The following is a 23,839-nucleotide window of genomic DNA, read 5'->3' as shown; positions in this document are numbered from 1 at the left end:
ATCCATGATGACTATCTTTACATCGTGTGTTGGACACTCTTCGTAGGCCTTATCAAGGCATTCATAGCACTCATCCTTCACGTCATCAGGCTTATCGTTCGTTGGGACACAGATGCTGATCAGGCTATAGTTGAAGAATTTGCCCTTCATTCTCAACACGCAAATGCGGCCTATTGAGTACTGAGCTTTTTTGAAATCCGTGAGGTGCAGATGGTGACATTGCCTATTTATGAAAGTAACTCCTCATGTGTCATTTTTATAATTGACTCGATATGACACTATTTGTGCCATCATAATAGTAGTATGTTGGAATGTGACAAGCAATAAAACTACATTTGAAAGAAATTAATGTGCGACTAGACAATGCTTATATTCATATCACCTTCGAATATCTTACGAACAATATTTTGCAGCACTAATGCGTCCTCTTAAAGCAAAGTTTTTCAATATTTAAACTAAACTGCAGGGTTGGGCGTAATATTTATACTAGATACGAGCTCAACACGATTAAAATTTTACTTTAAGATTTAAAAAAAAATAAAGTTAGCTAATCTATGTATGTACTTCAAATTTTCAATGCACAATTTCGTCGGCCTTCTCTCAGTTTGCCATCTATTCCGTGGCATGATGATACTTGACAAATGCAATCGCTGCCAACTCCTTGCAAAACTCCTCCAGCACTACAATGGACTCGAACAGGGGGTCATTGATTTCTTCCTCTTCTTCCTGAGCCGGAGAGGGCTCGTGCTCGCAGTCCTTGTGGTACAATGGTGGATTGGAGAGCAAACGTTTGCCGGTTTCGCAAATCCGTTCCTGGAAATTTTCCACCCGTGGAATTTCCGTTAGCAGCTGTCGGGCGAGGAATTGCATCACAGACCATAGAGTGGTGGCGCCCGGGGCCACCGGTATCTCCGGGCTCAGCAGTATTTCATGCAAGTAAGGATGAGGGAAGAGTGCTAGCTTAGATAGAATAGCTATGACGGCAAGATTAAGTTCGTAGGCTTGTGTGTTCATCTGTTTAATGTGTGAAAAGAGAAGCTTTAGCAACGGACCCTCGTAGAAGCTTTCCTCAGATATTCCGCTATCACCACATTGAACATCGCTTAGTTCCGACTTAGTTTTGTTGGTTTTGGGCTTGACTGTGGGAAAAGTTTCCAGCGTGGTTCCTTCACTGCTGGGGGATCTATTGGGACTTTCGGGCCAAACTGCTTCCACTGGCCATTGGAAACCGTGAGTTTTCTTGATCCATGTTTGGTAGTGGCGACTGGCGTCTTGCATGTACTCCTCATAGCAGATTCCGGCAGCATCGTTCATAATGTGGCGGGGCAATAATAGCAGAAAACTGCAATTGTATCGAAATTAGGACAACGTCGTACTTTTTATAAATTAAACTTAAGACTCACTGGTTAATCACTTTGAGAATGTTGTTTGGAGCGAGTGTCCGAGACTTGATCGGATCTTCGGCGCTTCCTCTTCGTCGCTCGCGATTATCCTCCTCATCTGACCAAGACTGGATGGTTTGTTTATTGCTGTCGCAGTATCCTCGATTGTTGATATAGAAGAAAATCATTCCGTGAAGGATCTTTTCATGTGGGTTGTCCAGCAATGACTGAAAATATCAATAAATTTTAAACCTTCTGAAAAAAATGTAGCATTATATTATGGATTACTTCTACGAACTGTAGAGTTTGCAAGAGAATATCTGAATTTTCATGGGCATTCTCAATTAGTATGGTTAGAAGACAGTCAGTTCCGTTAATCTCCGTGATATCGCCTTCTCCAATAAGCCAGTTAGCAATTTCTGAAAGTTTTAGATGGGTTATTTCAATTTACTTTGAAGTTAATGTCGTGTCTCTACCATCCAGTAGCGCTCGGGACTGCGTTTTCTTGATGATCTTTGCGGTTAGAACTAACATAAAGGGAGCATAATTGCCCAACAAACCCGGCTCGATGTAGCTGATCAACAGTTGAGTTCTTATCAATTCCCCTAGCTCCGGAGCCACAGTGGGACTCTCCTTCATCAAACAGTCACAGTAATCCAGCCAACAAAGGAATGATGTCAACTGATACCTTCCGACAAAGTGCGGCTGTTCACTGTCTCGTGGAATCAATCCCCAAGATACGTTCGCATCTTCGATATCTCCCGTGTCCATATCTTCCGGTATTTGCTGACAGTGAATCGACAAACGATCGGCCATCATTGTGCTGAACCGGCTCAAACTATTACGCACAGCGTTACATGACTTGTTTAAAGTCGGTAGTGACGCCAGTATCAGAATTCCTTCACATGCTCGAACAATTATCGTACTGTCCTGAAAGTGATTTAATTGTGTTAGCTATTCTCCTCTACTTTGTCAATGTTATACTTACTGCACTATCCAAATAGCTTACAATGGCATCGAAAAGAACGAATAGTTCCTCATCATCACAGTCACATTTGGCTTCGGCCACTCTCTCCTCATTTAGATTGGGAACCACCACGGCCGATGACGTTCCCGCATCGTCTCCATTATTCACACCAGCCTTGTCCTCCTTTACCAGGGAAATCCTTCTCGAATCATACTCGATTCGTGCACTTTGAAAAAGTGGATTGTTGACGGGGGTCTTCGTGACCGAAAGACCTTTCCAGCTGGCCAACATTTGTGCGGAATGGTGGTGAGATTTTAAGAATAAATTCGCCAAAATTGGATCCTTCCGCACCAAACCGGCTACGGTTTCCAGGAAAAGAATTTCTTCCCTCTCGTACGGCGAAGCAATGGTACCATTGCACAGCTCGACCAGTTTTTGAACCGGTTGAAAAAGGCTCGCATGACCCAGGGGCGGATCCTTCATGCAGGACAGCAGCCGTCGAATCCAGTTCAGAATGACCAACCGAGCCCCCGGTGGCGTGTCGCCAGTTCCCAGTTCCACAAGGACGTCCAGCGGGCGATTGTTCAGAACGAACTCCATACATTCCGCCACCGGGATCTCTTCAGATTTGCTGCAACTGGAAGCGGAGTCACCGGAGTCCGACTGGCTTGGATCGACAGGATCTGTTTTCCGTAGAGCAGCGCTGATTTCATGCTCCTCTCGGATCAGAATCTGTAGCATTTGCTCCAGGTGCAAGGGAATGTTTGTGTCATTGATATGGATCTTTGGCAATGTTTTGTCGGCCACGTAGAAGTTCTTCACCAGTTTGTAGTGGTAGTCAAAGTCCTGGAGAGCAGTTGGCGGCGGTGCAAGCTACAATGGCATGAAAGGATTGACAACGGTTGCTTTTAATATATTAATAATGGGTGTAAAGATTTCAATATGTTAACGAATTCGCGGGCAGCAGGGACTATGTCCAAGGGCTTGACGATCCCTTCCCAGGCCATCTGCGAGTTGTGGGGCTTGCCTAGGATGTGGTGGGGTTTGACAGTGGGCCCTGTTAAATTCCTATAAAAAGCTGGATGTACTTGCGGAGGCCCCACCAAAGCCCAAGTCCTCTTGTTAGGTGGGACGCTAAACAGCCCTGACACGACGGCCCTCCGACGAGACAGAGGGTTTGCGTAGGCCCAATAAGCTGCCTGGTAAACCAATAATTACGAACAATATAAGAGATAATGCGACTCGATATAAAAGGCAAAGATCTAGGCGACAAATAAAGGATCATGATTGGAAGCTTGGAACATGGAACTGAAAGTCGCTAGGTTTCGCAGGTTGCGACAGGATTATCTACGAAAAATTACATTCCCGCAACTTCGACGTCGTGGCGCTGCAGCATGAGCAGGATAACTTGGGATAACCGTACAATTCGTAGTTGCTACTCCGTGATTGATTAGAACTTGCGAAATTGCACAGGGAACCAATTGAATGGAGCTTGGGTTTAGCTATCATTCTCAATGTGCAAATTTCGGAAATTCAATGCATTTTACTAAGTCAATTACGGCGCCGGCCACGTCCTTACGGTCATTAAGGGAAGGAAGGATTATTAGTTCAACTCTTGTTGCTACTAGAGACCGAGTATACCTCTGCATCTCCACGATAGTCTTAGGATAGGATATTGTGTTAGTATGAAGGGATATATTATCTGGATTCACTTTGGTAAGTGATGCGATCTATGGGATAGGAATATATGAATGAGAATTAGATGTACTAGAGTAATGAGAAAGTATTAAAGTGAATTCTAATGGGATTCATATTTTACAATTAGAATTTGAATGCTATTGGATTCTAATACCACGCACACGTTCACCACACCATCGCTACCCGCACATCCACCTCACACATTCTTACTTGTATGAGGCCTGCACGAGCATAGCGACCGTATATAGCATTCGTATGCGGGTACAAATGAATACCAATCTATTTTTACATTTTATTTACTGCTACTAAGTAACAGGCAGCTTTTTATAACAATTCTATATTTAGAATCATACTTGCTAGCAATGAGAATTTGATTTACAAAGAGATTGAGTTATATGATTAACGAAATTATCTAATAGGAAATTGGAAAGGGCCAGGGATCAAACCCTTAATCTCCTGCTTATGAGGCAGAAGCAGTGACACAAGGCCACCAAGCACCCCGCTTCGACGTCGTGGCGCTGCAGGAGACAGAAAGTGTGGAAAAACGGGCATCGAGCGGCTATCTTCTACCAAAGCTGTGGCACCACCAACGAGCTGGGAACCGGCTTCATAGTGCTGGGTACGATGCGCCATCGTGTGATTGGGTGGCAGCCAATCAACGCAAGGATGTGCAAGCTGAGGATTAAAGGCCGTTTCTTCAATTATAGCATCATAAACGTGCACTGCCCACACGAAGGGAACCCGACGACGAGGAAGAAGCGTTCTACCAAATATAATAGATTAACAATATAGTTCACTCTTGTCAAAAATAGGCGATCGCAGCCTCAGCGCTCCAACGGATGGCGGTCAAACTATTTCATTAAAGCAACGCGTTATTTTGACTAAATCGTAGAATTGCGTAAAGGTGCTTCGTCGCTTCAATAACAATCTGAACAAATCGAAGTAGGTATCAGTAGGTAAACGTCATGCAGGCTGGATCCAGTATTAAATGTTTGAATAATCTGTTCGATTCACTTCTTCTCAACATTGTTTCTGCAGCCAAACACTGGTCATTAGTAGTTAGTGCTTCAGCGATAAATAAGGCAGCGTTCGCTGATCGCTCTTTCGAATTAGTGCTTCAGAGATAAATACGAATTCTATGAGCCAGAGAAGCTGCATTGGCATCCCTCATCTCATTTCCTTCCTCCAAAATAAAAGTATATATTTGTAATGCATATATTGCGTCTCACTGACTCTCAGAACACTTGCTTTTAAACTAAATTTTTAAGCTAAATACGGCTTAGTTCTTGAATCACGTCGTTAATTTGATAGGATCTTGGATTGAACTGGGATCTTCATCTACTCCGTTAAAAAATATTGAAAATTTTGGATTTGTGGTATTCAAACACTAGTGTTTGGAATAAGAGTCTGGATTTTGGTGTTTTATTCTAAAATAATGTGTACATCTTGAGTCACAAACGCAAATGAGACCATCATTATTTGAACCGAAAATATCAATCCAAACACTATGATGACTACCGACAAATATAACTATAGAGGAAGAAAGGATTATAAACTGCGCATCGTGTTTTCTGCATACACAGACCTATACACATTTTATGCAACGCAAAGTTCATCATCTGTTTAAAACTAATATTTTTGTGACTACGTCTCCTCCTAAATTCGTGTAGCAAGAACTAGTATAGACGTAATATTTATCAGCTCATACCTGTGTTTCATATTTATTCGGACAATCTAGAATTGAAAAAAAAAATCATTCGCTAAGAACACCGTAGCGTGCTTTAATCAGTGACATTTCGATAACATTAAAATGTCAGGGATGACTTGATCTTTTTTGCTGAAATAGTCCGACTTTTCTTCATAAATTGGCACTGCCACCACTAAAAAGTTGTTCGCCAGTGACATGTATGGAAAATTGAAGAGTGGACTATTTTGTACTTTAAAATCTTTGGTTCTACTACAGCTGTAGCAGACATACGATGGATGCTTACTGCGGAACGACAAAATCGTCATCGGTGACATGAACGCACAGGTAGGAAGGGAGGAAATGTATAGACCGGTCATCGGATCGGATAGTCTGCACACCGTATCGAATGACAACGGCCAACGATGCATAAACTTCGGAGCCTCCAGCGGAATGGTAATCCGAAGCACCTTCTTTCCTCGCAAAAATATCCACAAATGTGGCCTTGGAGATCACCTAACCAAGAAACAGTAAACCAAATCGACCAAGTTCTAATCGACGGTAAATTCTTCTCCGACATCACGAACGTCCGCACTTACCGCAGTGTGAATATTGAATCCGACCACTACCTCGTTGCAGTATGCCTGCGCTCAAAACTCTCGACGGTGTACAATACAAGACGGTAGACTAGCCCAAGAATACGCGCAGCAGCTGGAAGTGGCACTCCAAACGGAAGTGCAGCTAGGCGCAGCGTCTCTTGAAGATGGCTGGAGAGATATTCGATCCGCCATTGGTAGCACCGCAACCGCTGCACTTGGCACGGTGCCCCCGGATCAGAGAAGCGACTGGTATGACGGCGAATGTGAGCAGTTAGTGGAACAGAAGAATGCAGCATGGGCGAGATTGCTGCAACACCGGACGAAGGCAAACGAGGCACGATATGAACGGGCGCGGAACAGACAAAACTCGATTTTCCGGAGGAAAAGGCGCCAGCAGGAAGATCGAGACCGTGAAGGACATAAACGGGAACCTTCTTAAAAACGAGCGTGAGGTAATCCAAAGGTGGCGGCAGCACTACGAAGAACACCTGAATGGCGATGTGGCAGACGAAGACGGCGGTATGGTGATGAACCTGGGAGAACGCGCGCAGGACATAATTTTATCGGCTCCGGATCTCCAGGAAATCCAAGAGGAGATCGGCCGGCTGGAGAACAACAAAGTCCCTGGGGTTGACCAACTACCATTAGAGCTATTTAAGCACGGTGGTGAGGCGCTGGTGAGAGCACTACACTGGGTCATTACCAAGATTTGGAAGGAGGAAGTTTTGCCGCAGGAGTGGATGGAAGGTCTGTCCCATCTACAAAAAGGGCGATAAGCTAGATTGTAGCAACTACCGCGCAATCACATTGCTGAACGCCGCATACAAATTGTATGCCGTCGACTAGCACCAATTGCAAGAGAGTTCGTGGGGCAGTACCAGGCGGGTTTTATGGGTGAACGCTTCACCACGGACCAGGTGTTCGCCATTCCCCAAGTACTGCAGAAATGCTGCGAATACAACGTGCCCACGCATCATCTGTTCATCGACTTCAAAGCCGCATATGATACAATCGATCGGGACCAGCTATGGCAGCTAATGCACGAATACGGATTTCCGAATAAACTGACACGGTTGATCAAGGCGACGATAGATCGGGTGATGTGCGTAGTTCGAGTTTCAGGGGCATTCTCGAGTTCCTTCTAAACGCGCAGAGGGTTTAGGTGATGGTCTTTCGTGTCTGTATATTCAACATCGCTTTGGAAGGGGTAATATGAAGAGCAGGGATTAACACGAGTGGTATAATTTTCAATAAGCTCGTCTAGCTATTTGGTTTTGCTGACGACATAGATATTATGGCACGTAACATTGAGAAGATGGAGGAAGTCTACATCAGACTGAAGGAGGAAGCTTAGCGGATCGGACTAGTCATCAACACGTCGAAGACGAAGTACATGATGGAAAGAGGTTCAAGAGAAGACAATGTGAGCCACCCACCGCGAGTTTGCATCGATGGTGACGAAATCGAGGTGGCAGAAGAATTTGTGTACTTGGACTCACTGGATACTGCCGAAATGATACGGACACGATTCCTGAACGATGCTCGTGGAAGACCAATGCGCACTGGGAGTTTTCGAAAGGAAAGTGCTGCATACCATCTATGGTGGGGTGCAGATGGCTGACGGTACGTGGAGGAGGCGAATGAACCACGAGTTGCATGAGCTGCTGGGAGAACCATCCATCGTTCACAGGCCACTTCGGCCTAAGTCTGATTAAATAATAATAAGTGTTCGTGTAAGGCAAAAAGTGAGAAATTTAAAATTTATATAACTCGCGTGTAATTTCGTGTAAACACAAGCTTTTTCACCGGAACAAATTATTCAAATTCTCAAAAACCCATAGAAAAAACACATTTTCTCAAATAAATTCTTTATTTCAAAAGATACAGCTTTGCAATGTTATACAAAAATGTATTTTTGCTAGCCAAACATCTTTATAGAAGGTGGTAAAAGTGCCTGAAGAAAGTTATGCTCAAAAAACTGATTTTTGGGGGTTTCGACTAAAAACGTGACATTTCTCGTATTATATGAGACATAGGTACAGTTTTTTTTGGCAAAGTGGCTTAAAATACCATCCGCTACAACTTTTCCGAAGAAACTAGAAGCATATCTGCATACCGAAGACAACCTTCAGGGATTCTGAAGGCAATCCACCAGGGACTTCTACAGGAAAGTTCCAGGAAGGCCGAAGGGATTGTTCCAGAGATTCCAAATCCTCCCAGAATGTCGACGAGAATGCTCCAGGGGCTCCGACCGGAATGTTTCAGGAATTCCAACGGGAATATTCAAGGGATTCCAATGAGAATCTTCTAGGGATTCTCCATCCTCCAGGAATTACAACGGGAACATTCCAGGAATTTGAACGGGAATGTTCCAGAGAATCCGACAGAAATATTTCAGTGATTCCAATGAGAATTTTCTATAGATTCAGAATGGAATCTTTCAGGAATTCCAACGGGAATATTCTAGGAATTTCGACGGGAATGTTCCAGGGATGTAGAAGCAAATCGTCGAAGGATTCCGAAGCAATCTATCGAGGGATCCCGAAGCAAATCGTCCAGGGACTCCGAATTAACCGTCCAGGGATTCCGAAAGTACCCTCTAGCGATTACGAAGGGAATTCTCCAGGGATGTTGAAGCAAATCTTCGAGGGATTCCGAAGCAAATCATCAAAGGATTTCGAAGCAAATCGTCGAATGATTCCGAAACAATTCGTCGAGAAAATCCGAAGTGAACCGTCGAGGGAGTCCTAACTAAATCTTCGAGAAAGCAAACCGTGAATGTATTTCGAAGCAAATCGTCAGAGGGATTCCAAAGCAAAACACTGAGGAATTCCTAGGCAAACGTCGAGAGACTCTGAATTAAATCTTCAAGGGGTTTCGAAGCAAATCGTCAAAGTATTCTGAAACAAATCGTCAAGGAATTCCGAAACAAATCTCCGAACGATTCCGAAACAAATCTTCGAATTACTCCATAGTAATTCAGAAGCAAATCCTTCATGGTATGCCCCACAGATTTTCAAGGGTATCCTTCAATGATACTTAAAGGAATCCAGTGTGAATTATCCTGAATTCCGGTTGGAATACTTCGATGATTCTGAAAGGAATTCTTTAGACATTCCGATGAGAATTCTTCTCGGATTCTGACTGGAATTCCGCTCGGATTTTGATAAGAATCCTACTCGGATTCTGATAAGAATCCTACTCGGATGCTAATGAAAATTGTGGAGATTATCAAGCTGCTAGGCAAGCGGAAGTCTGCTGGAAAACTGTCACTCCAGTCCGTGACTGCTGGCATAGTACTACGGTTGCTTTGATTGATATTTTGATGGCTCACCGTTGTTTTTCTTATCAAGTTTACTTTGCAGGTTTCAAATCAATTAGATAATGTCTTTTCATAATTAACACCAAGTTGTTGCTAAATCATTATGCTAACATATATTGAAAATTCATAAAAAGGGGGCGGGGGTTGCTTAGCCCTTCCTTGAAAAATACCCACTTAGGATTTGAAAAGTTAGTTAACAGTATAGATAGTGGAATATATAGATGAGCGAAGATAAATCCTCTGTCTCCAAACGAACTGTCAAACGTGTCTCCAAACGAGCATGACGTCACGATTTCAATGGAAACGTTAAGGGCTGTGACGTCATATGCGCGTGTGCACGGGCAAAAAAATCGACTCAGCCATGCTTTCGCTCATCTATAGATTCTAATATCTATAGTTAACAGTGATATCAATTATGAACATATAGTATAATGAATTTCTGAAATAGTTTGAAGACAAAAGAGTTATCTCTACACACCTAAAAATATTCATGTAATTTTAGGTGTTGTGACGCTGACATATACGAGCGTCATTTTTGACGTGAAATTAGGTTATACTTTAATTTTACATCACAACTTTATTGACAAAAAAGTGAAAGGGTTGGAACGAGAATCGAACATAAGCCCGCTGAGTGAGAGCCCAACACGTTACCACTCAGCTATCTTCGGTTTTTGATAGACGGGTGATCGAAGCAAAACAGGTTCCACGATTTGCACTGAACAAGTATTTCACTGCATCAAGTCATCGACTGCTTGTGCGTTAGGTGTGTCGCATCGGGTGCTGTGATTAGGTTCCGTGAAATGTAATTTTAAATCACCTGACAATGAAAAATATACGATTCAGTTTATGTCATGTGGTTTTGTGTCATTTTATTGAAATACGTCACCTGTAATATTCATATTTTTTTGGTGTGTAGTATTTACCTTATAATAATGAAATGAGAGGAAGACAAATGAGTTTATTTCTCATTTCTTAGAAAGATTCCCGTCATCATCCAAGAAGGATTCTCATCAGAATCCGAGAAGAATTCTCATTGGAATATCTAAAGAATTTCGTTAAGAATAATCGAAGAGTTTCAACCAGAATCCAGAAGAATTTACGCTGGATTCTTTTCGGTATCGTTGAGGGATACCCTTAGGAATCTATGGAGCATACGCTTTATAATCCATGGAGGATTTGCTTCCGAATCTCTCGTTGATTTGCTTCGGTATTCTTCCGGTTAGAAGATTTGTTTCGGAATCATCCAGAGATTTGCTTAGGAATTCGTTGGCGATTTGTTTCGGAATCCTTGGACGATTTGCTTCTTACTTGAAGATTTAATTCGGAGTCTCTCGACATTTTGCCTCGGAATCTCTCAGTGATTTGCTTTGGAATCCCTTGACGATCGGAATCCCTCTACCAATTTGCACTGAAATCATTCGAAAATTCGCTTCGGAATACATCGATGATTGCTTCGGAATTCCTCAAGGATTTAGTCCCTCGAGGATTTACTTCAGAATCCTTCACCGAATTGCTTCGGAATTATTCGACGATTTGCTTAGAAATCCTTTGATGATTTGCTTTGGAATCTATCGACGATTTGTTCGGAATCCCTCAACGATTTGCTTCAAAAAAAAATCTGCTCTGATTTTACACCACCTTAACGATTTGCAGTCCTAGCTTTGGGGTTTGAGTAAAATGCCTTCAGCGTGTGTTTATAGATTTCACTCCCCAGCGTGTCAATCAGCGATCAGCAAGCGAGACATGGCTTGCTGCTCGCTGATTGACACGCTGGAGAGTGAAATCTCCCTCTTCCAGTCAGATCTCCGCGGCATGTAACCGCATCCACGGAAAGTCGTGATTCACAATTTTGTTCCGGCCATTTAGGGCTACACATTTTGAGGATCCTGCCAGTATATTTTTTGGATCCTCTCGCTGATTTCATGAGGTGAGTTGAATTCATGTGGTTAAGTTGTGATGAGTGATATATTTTAGTTTACTAAATCACAAGACGCGTCTCGAAGACCGTCGGAAAATGGATTGTGGTTTGCGGAATTTAAGATAAATGTCATTTGCAATGCGTTTGCCCGGAAAGTCAACATCAATGTGCTGAAGGTCAGATTGATGGTGATACGTAAAACTACAAGTTGGATTAAATGTACGGAGTTGGATTGGATTTGGAATGGTTTTGAATTTGATCTGGATTGGAATTGGATTGGATTGTATTGGATTTTGAATGGAATAGGATTGGATTGGATTTGAATTGGATTTGGACTGGATTTGGATTTGGATTTCGATTGGAATTGGATAATAAAGGGAATGAATTTGGATTTGGATTAGTTTTGGATTGGATTTGGATTGGATTTTGGCTGGGTTTGTATTTTGATTGGATTAGATTGCATTTGATTTAAATTGGGTTGGCTTCAATTTGAATTAAATTTGATTTTCTTATCTTTATTAGGTTGTTTTTAAAACTTATTAGTAATGAAGTTTAACACAGCTTAGTTCTAGATTGCAGTTGGGTAAGATTTGGAATGTTTTTGAAAGAAATTGAAACGTCATTGTATTTGCTATAATCTCGGATTACACAAGAAAGCGATTGGCTTCGTAAATTTGTTGTTCTCAAACATTAATTCATTACCTAGATCCTAATTGTAAAGCTTGTATAGATTTGTGGCACGGAATAGGAACGAAAGTATTAATCACGTTTTATATTTCGTGACCCGCAATTTGGGTTGATGTGTTTTTTTTTTTGTTTGTCTGCAGTTTTAAATGGAGTTAACCGGTTGGTCAAATGAAACAGATGTTCACCTTCGTTATATTTAAATAACTCAGGCGAAAAACAAGCATGCATCCTAAGCTATAATTTTTTACGTTTTTGATTAGAGAAGAGAGGAATATGAGGTTTGAGTAAAATGCCTTCAGCGTGTGTTTATAGATTTCACTTCCCAGCGTGTCAATCAGCGAGCAGCAAGCCATGACTCTGCCTCTTCCAGACAGATCTCCACGGCGTGTACCCGCATTCACGGAGAGTCGTGATTCACAATTTCGTTCCGGCCATTTAGGGCTACACACTAACTAAGTGCAACTTCTTCCTCTTCTTATTGGCATTACATCCCCCTCTGGGACATTGCCACCTCGCTGCTTAGTGTTCATTCAGCACTTCCACAGTTATTAACCTCGAGGTTTCTTACCAGGCCAAGTTACTATTTTTGCATTCGTATATCATGAGGCTAACACGATGATACTTTTATGCTCAGGGAATCGAGACAATTTCCGGACCGAAAATTGTATAGACCGGCCACCCTCAGCATGGTCTTGCTTTATAGCCACGCATCTTACCGCTAGGCTGAAGAGGGCCCACGTAAGTAAGTGCCAGAGACGTTGTTTATAGATAGAGACCCGCGAAGAGTGAAGACAAAAGTACCAATCGAACCGTCAAACGCGGTACCAAACGAGCAAAATGAACATACATTACCAATCGGTATCAATTTCGAGATAAGTATTGTAATCATCAACATAGAAATTATGAAAAAGATTGAAAAGTTAATAAATTAAGCTGCATTTGGAGTTCTTATACCAAACTTATTGCATTTCATCATATTTGTCGTTGCATTATATGGCAATGATGCTGAACGAGGCAGGATATATGGTTGGAGCAAACAAAATAACTGCTCATATTGAGAGTCACTTCAAGTTCTCACAAATTTTTATGTTGCCAATCGCACAGGATATTTTTGTCTGCTGGCCGTGAAGCTAGAATTGCTTTTGTTCTCTCCGCGTGTCTCTATATAATAACATCGTCTCTGGTAAGTGCAACTAATAGGAGGATATTTGAATTTTCTAAATGTAAAACTGTCAAAAAATGCACACAACCCAACAAACAACGACAAGCTACAAATAAGCATCTAGGTTGAATTATTGTTTATTTGTGATCTTCGTAGCTGAATAAAATGGATGCTGAATAATTCGCTAGACAGATTTCATTTCAGCATTTAATCTAACTAATATTCGACATGGCCTATTTATTTGTTTACTACCTTTATTTGAAGCCGAACTAACGTTTTCGTTTTATCACATTTCAGCATATTGGGGAAGTTTAACAATATGCTGAACTAATGATTTTTAAAGTTCTCTGTTCGACTATGATGTGATGCTCTGAAAGGGTGGTCGAATTGAGTTTGAATAGTAAGTTAATAAGCAAGCATTAGACATCCTTCTTAACCGTTGTCCTTCTTAACCATTGGATTTCATATTTATCTGATCTATCGCACATTGGTAAAAAACATTATGCTTTTCAGTTTGAAAGAAAATCTGGATTCTAGATCTGTAAAATATGATTTATAGGAGAAAAATGAATTATTTTCAAGACATGCTTTTTATATTCGTGATTTATTAAGCTGTCGGAACGAACAAAACTGCTGGAGCAATGGAAAAATCATGCATTCATGCGCAACTAAATTTACTAAAAGCCGGACATAACGCCGTTGAATAACGTCGGAATATTATTGAATCTTTGATGTGTGGAATCCCAATGTTATCGCATGGATGTTGATGAAATTGGCATAATCTTAGCATTTGACAATCATATCGCAACCGTTTTTCAAGAGATTCTGAGGAAGGCCGAATATACATTGATTTTATTTTCATAAATTAATAAATAGCATTGGGGACGGATTTTATTTTATCGTTTATCGACATTATTTTTACGTATTTTTCCTAGTGTGCGATGGTTATGACTGGCTGAACAATGGTTGAAATAAAAATCTTGTACAGTTATTAACAAACTGTAGTTTGACAGATCGACTTATTGAATAAGAGTCCAATTATGATTCATATTCAGCAATAAGTTTATTTATGTTATGCATTGAGTGAGCCATATCTAACAAATCAAGGATGGCGCGGATGACAACGTTACCGGCAGATGATCAAATGACAGCAGTTCGAGACCCGATTTAGGAAAATTTTAAAATGATTATATGAAAATAGCAATTACTTGAAAATACGTTCATTGGAGATCTTAATGATGTTACCTTCTATGTGTTATTATTTTCGAAGAATTCACATGTAGTTGAATTGAGGCTTAGTAAAATGCTTATTAAAGGTTTAACGAATCAGTTAATAAAGTTGTTTTTCAAAATGAGATATTGTAGTTGTATAACTTCGCCAAAATTGTGTGAACAAAGCTTGAACAGAAGTTGTGATAAGAAATAGTACAGACATAATTCAACACAGCGCTGAATTAAATCATCACACTGATGTTAGTTCAACTAGTGAATGTTTGTTGGGAATGGTTTTATGGATATTGCGATAAAGCACCATGTTCCGTTTTTGACTCAAATCCCGAATAGATTCATATTTCGAACGCTCGTCATATGAAAATTTATTTGAATCATTTCGCTATTATTGCATTTAAATAAACGATTTTTTTCGGCAGGCGTACAGATCAAGGATTTTGTAATTGCCCAACAATGAGATAACGTTGAAATTTTGTATTTTAGTGCATTTAATGTGGTGTTCGGAATTCGAGATAAATTTTTACTATCGGCATTTGAGACAAAGTTTGGCAGAATAAAATCACTAAATTAATGGTTTCGTGTATGTTACTTCTACGTGAAGTTAAACGATTTACAATGATATGGAAATGCTAATATCATCTTCCAAACTTGGACGTACATGTTTATGATAGAATTAGAGGCGAAAGTATAGAATTGATAGTTCCGTTAGGATACGGCAGGCATGAAGAATGTTTTTATAGAAGTCGATTTGAAAGCGAGCGGAGGGCAATATTTGTGATGGCACATATCACACGACCTTCCTTCTGCCAAGCTCCCGTATGAAGGGGGAGGGAAGAATATCAGTGTGGAAGCTGATGTCATATTAGAAATTTGGAGACAGTACTCGTCGATAGAAAATCCTTCCGCACGCGATGGCATATGAGCAAGTCAAACCACCTTCCTTTTACCAGTGGAGATATATCAGCTTCCACACTGATATTCTTCCTCCCCTTCATACGGGAGCTTGGCAGAAGGAAGGTCGTGATATGTGCCTTCACAAATATTGCCCTCCGCTCGCTTTCAAATAGACTTCTATAAAAAACATTCTTCATGCCTGCCGTATCCTAACGGAACTATCAATTCTATACTTTCGCCTCTAATTCTATCATGAACATGCACGTCTAAGTTTGGAAGATGATATTAACATTTCCATATCAGAATAAAATCATTCAGTTACAATCAATAAAATATATGAAAGTTTCATTCTCGCGCTACCCGATGGAAATAATAATTATTGATCTATCAAAATATTTCAATTCATGTGCCATGAAGACCTCTGAAGTGAAAAATGTGCTTGGGTGTTCGGAATATGAATCAAAACGGTAACCGCATGTCGAAAGACTACTGTGGGCTGCTTCTTCATATTCCAAGCTATGATTGGGTGGCTCCCTGCATCGAAGTCATTCTGCGATATGCTGCTATCGGGATCTCATCCTCAATCGGCATCGCCAAATCAGGCCAGTTTTTCATTTTCTTCCTCGTGTATCTTAATTTCTTCTTAGTCGTGCTCTTTAGGTATGCGTTTAAATGCATTTTACAAAGATATGTAACTGCTGTGCTACTATAATCTTCCAAACTTATATCTACATTTTCAAGATACAATTAGAGGCGAAAGTATGTATTTGACTGTTCCGTTAGGATATGCAGGTTTGATTAATTTATAGAGAAGTGGATTTTAAAAGCGAGTGGACGCCAGTTTGGGTGACCATTTACATCGAACGACCTTCCTTCCGCTCGCTCTCAAGCACATAGTTTATTCAATCTCTACTGGAAATTCCCCAAAGAGAGGCGAAAGTATAGAATTGATAGTTCCGTTAGGATACGACATGAAGAATGTTTTTATTGTAAATTTTCATTGCAAATCGTTTAAATTCACGTAGAAGTAATACACTCAAATCATTAATTAATATCAGAACAATTTCCCAAGGAAATGTCCCGTAAAAAAATAGCAGAATCTCCTGTTGAGAATTTCCGGTGAACATTCAACTCCGATTTCGTCAACAAAATTATTCCGTTTTTATCATCAAAAAAAAAATCAATAATTTTTTTTAGAGGTTTAGCTTTTAAAATAACTTGAGTTAGTTTTTGGTCAAATATTATATTTGTAATATTCCAAGCACTGGCGGTAATTCGCCCTTATCGAAATAAAAGTGACAAGGTGCGGGTTTATTTGCACTTTATTACTTCAGGACGAAAGATTACATTGTTATCTGGCGTTCTGATATAACTGAAAAATCGTTGAAATACTTTTTCGGATGTTCTACGCCGTCCAAACTGTTCTCGAGTACATATCCTTGAATGTACCAGGAAATATGTCTACGAACATAATGTCCTAAGCTGAGATATATGTCCAAAAATATCTAAGTGATCATAAGACATAAATTGATCTTGTTTTGAATAAACGTAAACTATTTCAAGGTCTCCAAAACGCCCTGGAGTTCAAAACATGTAATGTAATCGATCAACAAAGTCCTGAACAACGTATTTGTGCATCGTTGAACATCTTAGCTGGTACATCAAGCCGATAAGATTTCACTCATTACTTTTACACGCAACTATAGGCCTTTTAGTTTCTCCAAAACGTCCTTGAGTTCAAAACAGTTCAGTACATGGTCGGGGTTCTGCCAAAACGCACCAAGCGGCTTATTGATTGATTTGTGATATTTTAATCGTTAAAGTAAAACGGAAATCATTGCATACCATTTCATCCACACATTTGATGCAGGATATTCTTAGTTATGGGTTAGTGAGAAATCCAATATGATTTTAAATCAATTAAATCTACTAAGTGAAAGCATGTGCAGCAAAATGGGTAATTTTTTGTTGGCGCTTGGTGCAATTTGGCAGAACCCCGGCCACATGTGATCTACCAGATCAACCAAGTCCTGAACGATGTATCCGTGCATCGTTGAACCTCCCAGCTGGTCTATTGATTATTTTTACAAGCTACTACATGCCTTTTCGGTTAAGCAAAACGTCGTGGAGTTCAGAATATGTGATCTAGTTGGTCAACCAAGTCCTGAACGATGTACCTGTGCATCACTAAACATTCCAGCAGTTCCATCGAGCTGGTAGGATATGACTTTATTCTCGCGCTTAGTATCATACTGCAATACTGCAATTATCGATTTATTTCCATCAATTTTTTCATCAATCGTTGAAATAAACGATGCCATACTAAAATATTTTCACGGTTACTTAGATAGCCCTTTCGAACAAATTTCCAAGAACTTGTGTTCCACATCTCGATACCGACTGTATTACATCTTATTATTTTTCCTGTGTAGCCGATATACTCATGAACATTTTTGCTGAAGAAATTGGCCAATCTAAAACGCTGGGCATATATGACCCATCAGTCCCGAAGATTGAGGAGATCAAATATTTTCGAATTTATTGTTATGTTATCAACGGATGGCACATTATCTAAGGGAACGTCCATAGATTACGTCACGCTTTTAGAGGAAGGGAGAGGCTTTCTAAAACTGTGATTTTTTTTTGAAATTTCATACAAAAAGTGAGACAATGAAGGGAGGAGGGATTGAAAATGGTTATTTTTAGCGTAACATAATTTATGGACGTTCCCTTGATGCACTCCTCACTTCCCAGGAACCCCAACCAGTCATAATTGATGATAAATATACATTTCCCATGTCTTTTCACTAACCCTTGCCACCCACTAGCATGTTCACGTGGTTTATGGACAGTCCCTTAACATTTAAAAATGTTAGAACCTGAAAATCTTACATTTTCCCAGCTATATATCATTTTTACTAAAATTTTAGCTAAAAAAAATCGTCAAAGAAAATCATTCCGATTTTGTCACTGTTCCGATTTTATCAACTGAAACGCACGGACCGTGTTGATAAAAACGGAACATATCTGTATTCAATTTTGCAATTTACTGCATCTCAACTGTATCAACGTGTTATGACTGATGTGCCGAAAGGTAGTAATAAGAAATATGCGAAGTTTCAAGACAAATTTCAAGTTTGTTGGAACAAAATGCACATGTACCACTATTAATGGGAGCGAAATGCAGTAGAAACCGAAAAACGTTGCCACTAAAAGTGGTACATGTTCATTTATAAAATTATTTAAAACGGCTGTGAAACATCTTGAAATTCAAAATAGGGTTAAAATCTGTTGCGGAAGTTAAATTTTCTTTTCAATAAGCTGATTTTAGTGGGTATAGCCATGTAGAACTGCACATGGTCCACTTTTCCTGGCAACGAAATTGACATTGTAATATATACCAGAAATTAAAAAGTGCATATCTCCAGATTTAGTGGTCAAAAATTACTTTTTCGTTATTCCCTTACTAGACCTTTGCTTACAGAAGCAGTTGGTGTGAAAAACACAAAATCGACAAAAATGGTTTATGTACCATTTACGCTGGCACCGGTTCATATGATGACGAAATTTTTTGTGAAACACAGAACGTTTTTAGTGGAATTTTGAAGATTTTTCTGTAAAAAATCACATGAACTTTCCAGTAGAAATCCTGAAGATATTTCACTCACTTGCAGGTTTGTCTCTGAGCTATTTTCATCGTTTTATATGTCTACCGAAGACCACCCAGGGTCGACGAATGGTCTTTGCTTTGGTTGTCGTTCCAAAAATTTAAAGGACCTCTTTGTGGCCATAATCAAACGTAGGTACTACAAAATAATTCAACAATTTTATATGACCCAGAAAATTTAGAGTAAAAATTTAATAACATAAGAATGTTCTCAAAAAAATCAGAGTGCATGTTTGCTCCATTACTGTTTTTCTTTAGCACATATATAGCAGATCATGTTGATTGGTAATTGCTGATTTAGTTATTTCTTCTGTTTTGTAAATTTCTCTTTTCGATGCAACATTCTTTAGAGAACTTTCAGAGTATGTTTATCGATTGTTGTTTGCCAAGGTTGCTTATCGTGGTTTTCAACCTTCTCAATCTCAACCTTTAATCAGAATGTAAACATGCTTTCCTGCATCCAAATTGCAGATTCGTTTCATTATATAATCGCACGGTTGCAAACCGTGAACCATAAACATACTTTTTTGCATCTTCGTTGATTGGCACACCTGTTTTGCTGCATGCTGCGAGTACCGAGTGCAGCACAAATGTGCAGCGAAAAGTGCGATGACGCATTCTGAAACGAAAGAAACCTGTGCAATCTTCTTCTGTTCACTCGACTACTTACCACATCGGCAGCACTCTGCAGAACTTCGGAAAGTCGTCCCAACATTTTATCGATCTCGGTCAATTTCCGGCAGAGAAACATGAACCACTTTTCCTGTAGGGGCGCACCACGGTTTCGTTGTTCACTTTCGAGGAATCATCTTTTTCAGACCAGAAAAGGTACAATTTTTAAAGAATTGAAAAGCTTGAACGCAAAAAGTGACAATGTTTTTATTTGCTTTTCGTTTTTTCACCTACACTTCACGAGAAGCAGATTAAAAATGCAAATGTGAGTTGACGTTTCATCTTTCCATGGTGATATGCTTCCACTCACACAAACTCAGATTGTTTACAAACACGACAACTTGCTACCTTCGGATCACGAAAACATTCAAACATTCAAGTGGGTGCAAGCGATATGCGATGATGATACCTGCAACTCTCAGCCTGCAACAGTTGCGGCGAACTGCAATAAATTTCGAATGCGGGCTAATAAACAATCTTACGCAAATACCTAAAGTAGATAAACAACTTGAATAAAGTTAACGACAGCAACGCTGTTTAATATAAAAAGCTTATAAAAGTAGAAAATAAGGTCAATTGTAATTTTTATGAAGCCTTAATTGGCTCTAGAGCAGGTTCGTGCCTTACGAGTTGAAGTCACTGCACACAAGTTGTACCCACTGAGCTCAATCATTGGCACGATTCTCAGTTGGTGTGCGATACGCACACATTACTGTTGATGTTTACTCCAGGTTTATTCCACGTCAAACTTCACGCAATTTGTTTTCTGTATGGTTGTCGGCTAAATTCACAACCGAAATTTTGTTAGTAATTTTCTAGTCATAATTTGTTTTGAACTGCGAACAAATTGGAAGGAAATTGATTAACATGGGTGAGTAGTGATTGTAAGTCTGGTTTTGCATTCATCCGTTGAATATAACACCTAATTTCTCGATGATAATGAAACCGGCTTTATTCGTTCTTCATAAATTGCACCAACATTAATTACTTTCTCTATTTCAATTAGCGGTCCCAACTTCTGTATCACTGGTATTGGCCTCGGTCACTGCCGTGCTAATATTCTCGGCCATGCAGATCTACAGGCCCCTGATTGCATCCTCCCAGTTAGCTACAATTTTTGGAGGCTATCTTGGCTCGTGGCTTTTCATTCTATCGCTGACGGTAAGTAGCAGTAACTTAGAGGGGAAGACAAATTTTTCTAACTTCGCATTTCAGGCGGTTTCTAACTTGGAAGCGGTTGTTCTCGGAAAAGGTTTCCAAGCCAAGCTGTTTCCGGAGGTGGCTTTCTGTCTGATTGGATCTCTATTTGCCTGTGGAATGGTTCATCGGGTCTGTGCCACCACCTGGTATGTACTCTTTGTCGATTAACATCAAATTTGCGGATACTTTACGATATTTGTTTTTATTTGTTTCAGTGTTCTGTTCTCAGTCGTTGCTCTCTATTACATCAACAAAATATCTCAGAAAGTGCATAATGCACCAATTCCCGTGGACACGTATGCCGGAAAGAAAAAGAAGAAGTAAACTTTCGATTTATCATACACATCTAACGTGTTTAGAGTTAAAGATAATATAGATAGTGGTAAACTTGAATCATAACAAGCGCAGAACGAATAAAAATCGAAAATCAAAGCATGTAAGGAACGCTGGAGTATCAACAACAATATTGAATGAATCACTATTCTATTTATCTAGTCGTGTTCACGCAGTTCTTCTTAATTCCAATAAATAAATGTAGATTTAGTTTTTCTCTTCGTAAGAATAAATATTTATATATATTTTTTTATATTTTTTTTGGAGCCCTCCTTAGCCGTGTGGTAAGACGCGCGGCTACAAAACAAGACCATGCTGAGGGTGGCTGGGTTCGATTCCCGGTGCCGGTCTAGGCAATTTTCGGACGTGGGGACGTGGGGACGTAATGCCAATAAGAAGAAGAAGAAGAATAAATATTTACCTAAAATGTGAATGGATGTTCTAACATGATTATCAATTTGCGGTTTCGATGGATATTTTCTCTAAAACATTAGAACTGAAAACTAAAACAATTATTTGTTGAAAAAAGTTGCAGAGTGACAATAAAAAACACTATAAACTTACCTTCTTATCTTCCTAAATGGCATTGAAAGCTTTTTATGCCTGCCATTGCATGAATGAGTGGCACCAAGAGTGCTTGTCTTGTATTGTCCTAGCCATAATTATGTACTACCCTACAATTTATGGAGCTCAATTTCCAATTACAAGTATGTTCCGATTTTATCACGTTCCTATTTTGTCACGCTCCAACGTCGTCATCAAAATTATTCCGTTTTTATCAACAAGAAAATTCAATCATTTTTTTTAGAGATTTAGGTTTAAAATAAAATAACTTGGGTTATTTTCAGGCCAAATGTTGTATTTATAATTTTTCAAGCACTAGCGATAATAAGGCCGTAACTAACAAAAGAGGATTCTCTTCACCGACTTCCCCTCATCGAAATAAAAGTGACAAGATGCGGGTTTGTTTGCACTTTATTACTTCAGGACGAAGGATTAAATTGTTATCTGGCGTTCTGATACAACTGAAAATCATTGAAATCCGAGAAAGCTCGGATGTTCGAGGCCGTCCAAACTGCTCTGAAGTACATATCCTCGAATACATAAGGAAATATGGCTATAAACAAAATGTCCTAACCTGAGATATATGTCCAAAAATATCTATGTGATCATAAGACATACATTGATCAAGTTTTGAATAAACGTAAACTATTTCAGGGTCTCCAAAACGTCCTGGAGTTCAGAACATGCGATATATCCAATCAACCAAACCCTGAATGACGTATCCGTGCGTCGTTGAACATTTTAGCAGGTACATTGAGCATATAAAATTTCACTCATTACTTCTACAGGTTACTACAGACCTTTGTGGTTTTCCAAAACGTCCTTGAGCTCAAAACATATGATCTAGCCGATCAACCAAGTCCTGAACGATGTACTTGTCTATCGCTAAACATCCCAGCAGGTCCATTGAGCCGATATAATGATACTCATTACTTTTACAATATACTACACGTCTGTTCTGTTGCCAAAACGTCCTGGAGCTCCGAACATGCGATCTACCAGATCAATCAAGTTCTAAATTATATATCCGTGCATCACTAAACATCCCAGCTATTCCATCAAGCTGGTAGCATATTACTTGATTCTTTATAAGCTACAGTGGACCCTCTATGAGTTGATGTTCTAAGACTCAATTTCGAACCGTTGAAACAAATGGTGCCAAACTAAAGTATTTTCACTCTGATAGTCCTTTCGAACAATTTTCCAAGAACTTCTATTCCACATCTAGAAACCGACTATATTACATCTATTCAAAACGTCATGGACCACAGATGATCCCAAAACCAAATTTTCAAAACGACTTTACCTATCCAATGATCCAACTTATGAATGATGTTAGATATGATATCCCAGTATGTCCATCTATCTATCTATCTATATATATAAAACTCAATGTTTGTATGTTTGTATGTATGTTCCAGCATAACTTCTGAACGCATTAACCGATTTCAACCAAATTTGAAACACTCATTCTTTATCTTAAGGAGACGACGATAGGGGGGTTATGGATGGTGTTTGGAAAAGGGGGAGGGTGTAGGGGGAGGGGCATTGCTTAGTAATCGATCAACTCAGTGTACCTTCTGAACCCCATGGCCGATCTCAACCAAATTTGGAGCACACATTCTTTATCTTAAGGATACGACAATAGGGTGGTTATGGATGCTGTTCGGAAAAGGGGGAGGGTGTGGGGGGAGGGGTATTGCTTAGTCATCGATCAACTCAGTGTACTTTCTGAACCCCTTGGCCGTTCTCAACCAAATTTGGAACACACATTCTTTATCTTAAGGAGACGACGATAGGGGGGTTATGAATGCTGTTCGTAAAAGGGGGAGGGTGTGGGGGGAGGTGTATTGCTTAGTC

General features: G+C 39.8%; 2 protein-coding genes across 2 annotated transcripts; one reads left to right on the top strand and one right to left on the bottom strand.

Moving 5' to 3' along the window:
• Positions 1–345: 345 nt before the first annotated feature.
• LOC134227278 (FHF complex subunit HOOK interacting protein 2A-like) lies at positions 346–20,163 on the bottom strand. Its single transcript, XM_062708650.1, has 6 exons — positions 19,881–20,163; positions 2,371–3,222; positions 1,859–2,312; positions 1,671–1,801; positions 1,404–1,609; positions 346–1,342 (listed from the first exon to the last, which is right to left on the bottom strand). The coding sequence occupies exons 1-6, from the start codon at positions 19,959–19,961 to the stop codon at positions 613–615; spliced, it is 2,454 nt and encodes an 817-aa protein (XP_062564634.1). The 5' UTR covers positions 19,962–20,163; the 3' UTR covers positions 346–612.
• Positions 20,164–20,581: 418 nt separating this feature from the next.
• Positions 20,582–21,546, top strand: LOC134227279 (protein KRTCAP2 homolog). Its single transcript, XM_062708651.1, has 4 exons — positions 20,582–20,753; positions 20,889–21,043; positions 21,098–21,228; positions 21,298–21,546. Exons 1-4 carry the CDS (start codon positions 20,750–20,752, stop codon positions 21,404–21,406), a joined length of 399 nt encoding a protein of 132 aa, XP_062564635.1. The 5' UTR covers positions 20,582–20,749; the 3' UTR covers positions 21,407–21,546.
• Positions 21,547–23,839: the final 2,293 nt, after the last annotated feature.

The sequence above is a fragment of the Armigeres subalbatus genome, chromosome 3 (assembly GCF_024139115.2).
Source record: "Armigeres subalbatus isolate Guangzhou_Male chromosome 3, GZ_Asu_2, whole genome shotgun sequence".
In the NCBI taxonomy this organism is placed as follows: domain Eukaryota; kingdom Metazoa; phylum Arthropoda; class Insecta; order Diptera; family Culicidae; genus Armigeres; species Armigeres subalbatus.
Note: the sequence above shows the minus strand (reverse complement) of the source record. Positions and strands in the feature narration are given on the sequence as shown.